Source organism: Atractosteus spatula, chromosome 3, assembly GCF_055471065.1.
Source record: "Atractosteus spatula isolate fAtrSpa1 chromosome 3, fAtrSpa1.hap1, whole genome shotgun sequence".
NCBI lineage: Eukaryota > Metazoa > Chordata > Actinopteri > Semionotiformes > Lepisosteidae > Atractosteus > Atractosteus spatula.
In genome coordinates, this window is record NC_142708.1 from 49,299,397 (window position 1) to 49,309,629 (window position 10,233).

General features: G+C 41.9%; 1 protein-coding gene across 1 annotated transcript; it reads left to right on the forward strand.

The window, feature by feature from the left end:
- The first annotated feature begins 1,180 nt into the window (after positions 1-1,180).
- On the forward strand, positions 1,181-9,280 carry ubxn8 (UBX domain protein 8). The gene is made up of 8 exons (XM_088910022.1): positions 1,181-1,331; positions 2,312-2,443; positions 2,712-2,782; positions 3,753-3,875; positions 4,499-4,642; positions 5,680-5,721; positions 6,516-6,590; positions 9,041-9,280. Exons 1-8 carry the CDS (start codon positions 1,247-1,249, stop codon positions 9,209-9,211), a joined length of 843 nt encoding a protein of 280 aa, XP_088766148.1. The 5' UTR covers positions 1,181-1,246; the 3' UTR covers positions 9,212-9,280.
- The last annotated feature ends 953 nt before the right edge of the window (positions 9,281-10,233 follow it).

The following is a 10,233-nucleotide window of genomic DNA, read 5'->3' on the forward strand; positions in this document are numbered from 1 at the left end:
TGTTCTCCTTCTTGCAGATGCCACAAAGACAGAATTCAGCATTTTTTTCTCATGGCCTTTCCATTGCCCTTTCTACCACATTATTGCTGCATATTTAGAGAAATTCTTTCCTACATCTCTGTCTTTATTATATCTGAGCCTTCGTTTTTGGGTGGGGGGTCTTTAAATGTTAACAGTTTTGCTGAAGATCCCCACAATGATATTGTCATGTCATTTACCAAACCGCTTTATACCATAATGGAGTCGTGGTAAGCCGGAGCCTACCTGGTAAGCAACGAGCACAAGGCAGGGTACACCCTGGACGGGGCGCCAGTCCAAGCCAATCATACATGGGGACAATTTGGAGGCCACAGTAAAGGCCGAGGGGAGAAATTTGGCCCGGGCACTGGGATAACTCCCTACTCATATCGAGAAACACCCTGGGATCTTTAATGACCATTGAGAGTCAGGACCTCGGTTTAACTTCTCATCCAAAAGACAGCCCCCACTACAGTATGGTGTTCCCGCCTCTATACCGGGGCATTAGGATCCACACAGACTACAGGGTGGGTGCCTCCCGCTGGTCCCACTAACACCACTTAGCAGCAACCATAGCTTCCCAGGAGGTCTCCCATCCAGGTACTGACCAGGCTCAACCCTGCTTACCTTCAGTGGGTAGGCAGTTGAGAGCTACAGAGTGATATGGCTGCTGGCACAATGATATGAATAAATCACCTTTACCGTTTAATTACTTAAACGCATCTTAAACTTTGATTCAGACTGAAGGATTCCCTCATTGTTGAAGCAAGATTTTTATGATCAGAATCAAAAAGTTTAATAAAAAACAAGCCTTGAACAGACAAAACTGTTTTAAACATTTTTTTTTTAAAAAATGCTTAGTTTGAGCCAGTGGCACCATTAGTTTAACCAGAATTAATACTATCTGGGACTTTAAGCCATACATAATAAAAATTAAATACTGTATCTGATATAAACTAATATTTTCTAATATATACTATGAAGCTTTTTTTTAAAAACATTGAGGTATACACTATCTCTGCTCTTTAGTGATGCACCCTTGGAAGAAAAGTCAAGAAATCCCATTCTTGGGTGCTAGAGGGCAGCAATGATTTTATTCTTCGGTAATCTTAACTACATTTCCCAGAGGTGCCCATCGTACAATACGCGTTTCCATTAGGAAGAGCAATGGGGAACTACATACAGCGATCTTAAAAATACTCGCTAATTAAATTTGATTGTAAAGGGGATGGCTGCACTAAAGACAGTTGCACTATTCGGAATAGTGTCTCTGTCTTTCTGTTGTCTTGCTTTGTGGAAAAACTCTAATATTGGTAAGAAAAGGTCTCCGTCTTAGTAATTGTTTGTTTAGTGACGTGAAATAATTTCTTTGACCTGTTTCTGTTCTTTTGCTATTATATTATTATTCATGGAAGTGTGTTTGTAATACGTACCAAGTAATATCACTGCACATAAATATAAATATCGTAATTTAGTTTTTATAGCTTTTCAGCTTTCTAAATTCGCACAATCTTGAAGGATTCCATGAACACCAATTGTCCGATGTATAAAAATCAGCGTCAGGCTCCTTTCACAATTAACGTTTATATTTTTATGTGAACTGTCCTGGTAATTGCTAGTTTCTACTTTTTGTAGTTTCTCTATGAAATTGTCACACCAAAAGCTGTTTTGTAACATGATGATCATCACTGTTCTCATGCATTTATTATTTTTAAAGTTCTTGCTTGATTTTATTAATGTGAAACAAAATTTCATAAACTTTCAATTATGAAACATTCATTTAAAAAAAGAAAATGTCTGAGAGGAAGACACGAAGCTGTTGTACATGTCTTTTTAATAATTGGGTTGAAGTAGTTCAAGAAGGTAGCTGCGTCAGCATGCGTAGGCTGCAAAGGAACAAGTAAAGGTTTATTCCACGCAATTTTGCATATAATGCCATAATGACTAAAGGAAAGTTAAGAGTTTGTCCGAGACATTTAATAAAAATGTCACTTTAACTCTAGCTCTTCGAAATCATAATCATCCGGGGCGTCGTTACGTAGAAAAGGTGCATATGTATATCTCATAAGTAAACTTCTCTTTTCATTTTCATCTGTGTTGCGGATATCCTCCCCACCACCTTTGCACCGGCCTAGTTATCTGCTCACTCTGCTGGGCGGTCCTGCAGCCGGGGGACTGGGTCTTCAGCCCAGTGCGTTCGCCCATACCTCAGCGCTCAGACGCGTCTAATTCTGATGTGTCCTTATTCTTTGCGATTGCCTGTTGTAACGGGAGATCCCGTGTGTCTTGTCAGGTGTGAGAGGCGTGCTGCTGTTGGCCGGGCGAGGGCTCCTGGTGCTGGCTCTGGCTACGTGGCTGGTGTCGGCAGTGTCTCCACGGCTGAGATCCCTCTTCCAGTCCCCTCTCCCCCTGGTCTGCCCCCAAGGTCAGCGTCAGCCACTCCACACCCTGAGTATACTCGCAGACTTACCTCTCGGCCCCCACCAGAATGGCAATAGTACCGGCTTCATCGCAACACATTTGGTCATTGGTTATCACTGACTTTCTGTGCAGCCAGGGTTTGAAATGTATTGTATTTTACCAACATTGCCCTTTTTTTCCTTTACTTTTTATTTAATAACCTTGAATAATCACAGAGACTACCCTTGGCACTAAGAGTCTGATGCAATATGCATTTGATGTGTTTTTTTAAGTACCTGAAGATGAAGCGAACTGGGAACGAGACAAGGCCAGGAAAGAACAACAGGAGAAACACAATGAGAAGGTGGGTGTCTGCGGTGTTCAGCCTTTTCTCGTGGATCAAGAAAGCTCTGTTCAACAGGTTTTTCATGTATCAGGAATGGAATGTTATGGACTCGGAGTTTTATTTTTGCCCTGGTCAAAGTACTCTGTGGTGCTACAATACAGGAGAAAGTACACGCTGGGTCATGTACGATTGACGTTTTTGCACTGGTGATTTTAGGCCATTTGCTGAATACAGTCAGTCACTGCAGTTCTTTCCCAGTGCTGTTCACACTGCAAGGATATCAGTATCCAAATCTCATTTATCTGTATGCAGACAGGCAGATATGTTAGTCAAAGTGAGACGTGTGTCAGTGCCAGAAATATTTCTGTCATGATGCAGCATGTATAAAAAAAAGTCATTGCTAAAGGAATGCTTGTGACTGAGAGCTCCTCTCCAGTCTTGAGACATGAGGATGTGAGCGTAGTAATTTAACTTTATGGCTCTGTTCCTCTTGCTGAGGTACAGTCTGAGAGGCAGTTATGACTTTTTAGCACAGTAGGTGATGTACTGCTGAAATTACAAGTGCACATAGGACTGTAAATTAAATACTTTAATCTCTAGTCTCGTTTTATAATTTTATGGAGGTTTTGTAGCTTGTCTTTTGTCTACGGCAGTATGCAGTGGTCTTAGTATACATTTTTAATTCCTTAGAAAACTGTAAATGTAAGAATGCAAGAACAGTTAGAAAAGAAATTAGGCCATTTGGCCCTTTTCAATAGTGGTTAATTGATCCCAGGATCTTGAAGGAAGCCAAAGCATCGGTTTGAACAACATGGCTGGGCAGCTTGCTCCACACTCCCACAGCCATTCTGGTTGGAACTGGAAGTATCTGAAATCTGGGATTACTTTTATTTGCTGTACTAAAACAATCTGCTGACAATCTGTTGTCCAACAAATCCATAAGTTTAACTGCAAATTTAACCCTTTCCTCGTCTCGGTTTCGTATTAGGCTTCCACATATCAGGAGGTTGTGCTGAGGCCTCGTCAGGAGTCCAGGCTGAGGAAGAAGGAGGAGAAGCTGTACAGGACGACTGGGGAACTCTGGAAGCTGTCGGCGGGGCAGGCACTTGGGGTGAGGATGGGAGCTCACTTCAGGACGCAAGGGAAAGGGGAAACCAGGCGTGGCTGTAGAGAATATGTAACCCCAGATCATTTTAGATCCCAGAGCCATTCCACTGTGTGTCTTCGTCTGGAAACTTTAAACATCAACTCCAGGAACAAGAGCCTTAGATTTTAGATATAGGTGCAAAAGGTTGCTGTATGTTGCTAAGCCTCAAAAAGACAGCACTTGGAAACAAGGCCATGACGATAGAAAAGTAGTTAAGCAGTCACACGTAGCTGTAATTACCCTCTTGTTTGCTGAGGATAAAAGAGCAGTGGGAACTGATGCAGTATCTTTGAAAACAACAGAACAAAAAGAAAAAAAGAAGGCTATAAATGAATCACAGGGCTCTCACCACAGAGCAGCTCTGTCTAGAGGGGACTACCTGAATTGACATCTGAGGCAGGGCAAACCTAATCGACACTCCAGGAACTTCCCAGAAGGGAACGGCCAGGGAATATACACTTTTAACTGTACTAAGGCTAGGGAAATTCAAGCAGAACAAATTATTGCTGGATTCCTCTCCAGCTTTGGGTGGAAGTCCTGGAAATGGAGTGTCCCGGTGTCTTGACTGTGCAGGTTTCTCTGTACAGGCGGGTGAAGCCTCCGATCAGGATGCCGGTGCTGGCAAGGAGCCTGCCTCTGACACTCCGAACCGAGAGGCCATGAGGAGACGGAGGCTGCCGGAGACTCTGGTCAGGGTCCCCCCTCCTCCAGGCCCCCCCCGGCAGAAGAGGGTAAGCCACTCAGTTTCAAATAACCCCCACTCCTCTACCCTGAACACAGACGCAGCCCCTCAGAGGAGCTCACCAGAGAGGTGCCCACCGCAGAGCCAGTAAAACCACAGAACTCCCACAGCGTTGAAGGGGAACTGCAACGCTCTTTTTATTTTTCAGGGTTCGAAAGAATCCACATCAGTGAGTGCATTTCAAACCACAATGAAAGTAAAATGTGCACAGTAACTTATAAAACCTCCAATTTACATCACAAACTAGACAAAATTTCCAGGGATGCTCAAAGCCATTCAGAATAACGCAACAAAACTTCTGGTGACGTGCTCTGGCCCTATTATTTTATATTACATTATAAACAAGCAGGCCTGTGAATACATCTCTTTTAATCCAACAGAAGTATGCTCTCGACTGCGAGACTGTTTTGCGGATACATGGAACTTACTTGTTAACTCTGCATGCACATCATGTTGGAACATTTCTGTGGTAAAATATCTGCTGCCCAACCTGTACTTATTCGCTCGTACATCTCATTAGTTATTACAGTGACTAGTGAGTAGGAAGGGCCACGTCACATCACAAATCGTGGGAACTCTCACTCTCCAGGAACCAGGGGTGTGTGACAACATGGTGATTTACAGTACTTTTCACAAAGTTGACAATTTTGTACTTCATTCGAAAGTTGTAATTGTTTTCTAAACCATCAATGAATTTATTTCATTACCGAGAGACTGGTCTGAGAAATTGGGACTGCAGTTCTCCTTTAAATGGTGCTGTTTTTCATTTTCCTTTCATGTTTTGCAAACAGTTGTACTTCTATTTAGAGGTACAGTTGGGTAATTACTTTTTGTTTTTTGCTTTTAATAGAGAACTCGCTAGGTTTTGTAGTCATGGATTTTGGATTAATTTGCCTCTGAGGTTTTGTTCCAGACACCAGAGAACTACATGTTTGCGTGTTGTCTTTCCCTTATTTAAAATGTACATTTACTTTCAGCAAAACACTTTATCTCAGAATTACAGGCTGATCTCTTGGCTTTATACAGGTTGTTGTTTTACCTGAAGAACCACCAGAAGACTCTGAAGGGGTAGGTAATATGTTCCCTCTGACTCTGTGCCTGCATACTGCAAATTGCTTATGTCAGACAATGTTTAGCCTTTAAGGCATTCCTGCTTTGAAACAGATAAATTCAATAACTTAACTGGCTGCCATGTCTGGTCTAGCAGGAAGCAAAAAGAACTGGTGCCCTTTGCATTGTGTATGGGGGGAGGGAATGCATGTCATAGAGTTAACTATGTATCCCTTCTTACTTTATTGTCCCAGATGGTAAATTTGCTTTGCAGGCAGGTTAAGACATAACACATTACACAATACATTTAATAGACATAACACATTACATTACCTTTATCACACAATGTATTTCACAGATGATGAGAAAGAAAATATACACAAAGTAAATAAATTAGTCCCAAGTTACAAAATTGAGAGATTAGTTCACCAAGGACAATGAAAGGCCAAGTTCAGTGGCTATACAGGCCGTGTAGCATTAACAGAAGCCCTGTGCTGGTCATCAAATCCACAGTGCAGTTATCACACCTTTAATCCCAGAAAGATCTATTTGCACAAGGTAGTAATTTAGTAATGTCAGACGGTAGGCATGCACTGCGAATTTGAGGTGCACTTCATGCTTATGGTATTTTTAAAATTTGACTAAGTGTACATATTTGCAGTGTACCAGTAGTGTCAGGAATTTGATGACTCCAGTTTAATGTAAGACGTAAGATCTCAATATTTAAGGTTTTGCATCGCCTTCTTCACAGAGTGTCTTTACATGTCTAGAAGTACCTCTGCCGATGCTGACGTTTTCCTGTGGTGTTGCAGGCAGTCACGGTGGCTCTCAGATGTACCAGCGGAAGGACTTTCAGAAGGACGTTTCTCAAGTCTCACAGCTCACAAGTAGGTTCCCTTGAGTCCAGTTCCCATTGAAGGTGTTTTCAGAATGTGCTGATTTGTGGGTGAGGGGATGTTTGTTAATGTGCCTTTCAAGCTAGGAGGACTAGGTGAAGCTTCATAAATAAAAACTAAGCCTCAAGAAACACAGCGCTGGGTTCACAAGGATTCCATTGCACCCTCTTCTGTTACTCGAGTGGTATGTAACTGAATCTAAGCTGTTAACGTCTTCTGAGTCTTGGCATAATGTTAAATGTTTGGTTTTCCTTTACAGGTATTACAGGTAAAGGCTTTACCAGTAGATATTTACTTCTGTAATTCTCTAGACATTTTTATATTTACGTTTAGCTAGATTTATTAAGATATACTTTGCTTTAAAATATCAAACCATCCATCTTCTAGCTGCTTTATCCAATACAGGGTTGCAGGGGAGCTGGATTCTATCCCAGAAGGTATCAGGCGCAAGGCAAGATTCACACTGGACAGGACATCAGACAGATATAAACACAGAGGCACACTCATGTCTAGGGCCAGTTTTTCCAGAAGTGAGTTAATGAGTTACTTACCCACACAAACATTTGACACAGGTAGCACCTCAGATCCATATTTGAATCCAGGGCTCCAGCTCTGTAAGGCAGCAACACTAAGGACTCCACCACCCTAATCTAAAGTCCATCCTGGTAAAATGCATGATGGGTTCAGTACCCACTGTTAAGGTGGTTAACTGTTAGGTATTTTTTAAACGAAATAAGGAAGCTGAGAAAGTCCTTTTGAAAAGCCTCCATCATGGAACTTGTAGGAGGTTCAACCAGTAAAAGCCGTTCCTAGCTGCTGCTTCTGAGTGCAGGCTGAGCTGTCACCTGGATGATGCATGTTCAGGCCTGGGTCATGTCAGCTGCCAGCTGCGAGCACTGCTTTCTGAAGGGGTGCTGCACAGTAGGCAGAGCACGTCCCAGACAAGGTTGATATTATATAGCAAGGGCTCTCTCAGCTTTCTAGCACAGGGACACTGCTCTCCGGCACTACCTCTCCTGTCAGGCGCTATTGCTCCTGCAACCTGTCAAATGACAGGGCTGCTGGTGGCCATGGTGGAGGAGCCTGTCCGTGGACTGGGGGCAGGAGCCGTGCTGGCGATAAGAGTTCACTGTGCCCAGGAGCAGCAACACCCTCAAGTAAACCTAATGTATCATCAATAACACATGCATAATTTACCATAGTATTCCAGAAGTGCTGAATATAAATCTGCAATGCAGAAACAGGAGAAAAGAACAGCAAATCACAGTGTTTAGAGAAAACTTTAGTGTGTGCCAATGGCTACTGTCTTAACTGCAATTCATAAACTATAATATAAATATTATTTGCTTTTAGGAGTTGAAACAACGAGCTCCAAGTGAAGCAAGTTCAGAGATCACAGAAATGTGACTTGCTGAACACGTTGTAGACAGTCAGAGATGATTGGGTCTTGATTGGACAGCAATTTCCAAAACATCCCCCTTGTTTTTAATGCCCAGCTGGTCTACCAGACTACAAGAGGCTAAATTTTGTGTGGAAGAAAAGAGTTCAAAATCCTACAATGCACAGCAAGCCAAAGTTCTTTTTCTTTAATGGTTGATTTACCTCAGTTTTATATATTTCCACTTGGAAGTCTTTTTTTCCCCCAAAGCCATCAAATTTCTTGCCTTGTGATGTAAGAGGTTCCTCTACCTCACTACCGGGCTGTCTCCAATGTAACAGCAGTCAAAGTGCCGATACCATTATTCTGTGGGGTCCTATAAGACTGTGTCCTATAGGAAGCAAGAGAAGAGGCAGTGCAGGCAAATGGACACTGCTCCCTTTAAACACAAGTGATGCCAAGTCTTCATTGCTCCATCATGCTCTGCAAAGTCACTTTGTCCTCCCCTCCCTCTATTTTTGACTGGTTGCCTGACATTTAACATTGCAACAAACCCACATTTTGTAATCTCAACCCTGAGTTAAGTTTTTTTTTTACAAATTCTTCTTCTGCAACTCTAATGAACTTTTTGTTGAGAAACACACATAGACAAGTTTTCTGTGTCCTCAGCAAAAAGTTGATGATACTGCACAGGTTCAAACCAGTATTAATTCCACTTTCAGTGCTCATAGTTACCTTCATTTCTGCTTCTTCCCAGTACCGTTGAATTCTGCTCACCTGACCTGGTGGGATCATTAAAGAAATTCTAAGGCTCATTTAACTCTCCATCACTTTTCAATGTAGCACAGCCACAAGCAATATAAAAAGCTATTTAAACTAGTTTGTTTTAGCCATATAGTTTTACTGTCCAAATATTTAAATGAAAAGATAAATGTAAGATGCAGACTTTTTTTTTAAAGATATAATGGCAAAAACCTGTGGTTAAATAACTATCTGCTTACAGTGACCATTCTTGTATGCATTCTTAAAAGTGTAAACAATAATTATCCTTCCTGTCATACAGGTACTTCTGGACTGGATGGTGAAGATTGGTTACCACCCAGCCATTTACACCATCTGCACAACATACCCCCGCAGACCCCTGAACATTGCCCTAGACATCAGTCTTGAACAAGCTGGAATTACAAAAAACACAGTTTTGAATGTGGATGAAAAAGACCCCTCTCCAACATGAAAAAGCCTCTTGCTCTCTCTAGGGAGAGCTGCTTGTAGTGGAAGGAAATAAACAAAACTGTGTGTCTAATTAGCTGTTGAAGAACTCTTCCATGCATACATTGCACATGACACTGCCCTAGAGGTCTGCTGCCCAACAAAGTATCGGGTTTCGGGACGGTTTTTAATGTACAACTTCGGGCTCGGGCCGGGTTTGTTTTTTTAATAAGTGAAAATGAATTATTATTATATGTTTTAAATGTATTTTTATTAGAAGAAATTTGTAACTAATCTTGAGCGTGGTCGCTCTCTCTCTCGTATGTGTGTAACAGAGCCAACCTAGCTAACTGTTCGCAATGGATGAAATCAAACGAAAACTCACGAAATGCCAAATGAGTCGGCTACAGCCCTTTTGCAGTACGATAATTATTGCCAGGTAGGATAATTAATTCCATAAAAAATGTATAATAAATGTGTGTCCTGGTGTGTTGGCTTGCATGATGTTATGACGCGGAAGGTAGCTTAAACCAGTAATGCCTGCACGCCTATTCACTTTGCTTATAGTGCTAGCCTTTTCAGTAGGCCCATTACGGTTATCAGCCATTCCCCACTTTCAAAAGTATTACAGATTTCTAAAATAGTTTTTCTCGATGCATGGCATTTCCTATGAACTCAAGTGCATAGCAGCCAAGCAAAAAATTATAAAACCGCGTCTCTGAGAATCCATCTCCGTGCGTGCATGTGTCTACTCCGAGAGGTAAAGAGTGACCGATTTCGGGTTCGGGTTTCAAATTTGGCAGTACCATTCAGGCTTGGTCGGGTCTTAAGGTCTTGCGTATGGGCCGGGTTCGGGCTTCAGTTTTATGCCCGTGCAGACTTCTACACTGCCCTGGGTGGCTGTGTACATGTCAACAACTGAAAATGACTACTGCCAACTTAAACAGGGCCAGTCCAAGTTTCTAAAGAACAATCATTATAATGCTCTCTTACATAAAATGTGTAGAATTGGATCCAACAGTTTGTAAAACATTATTTGCAGAAGTC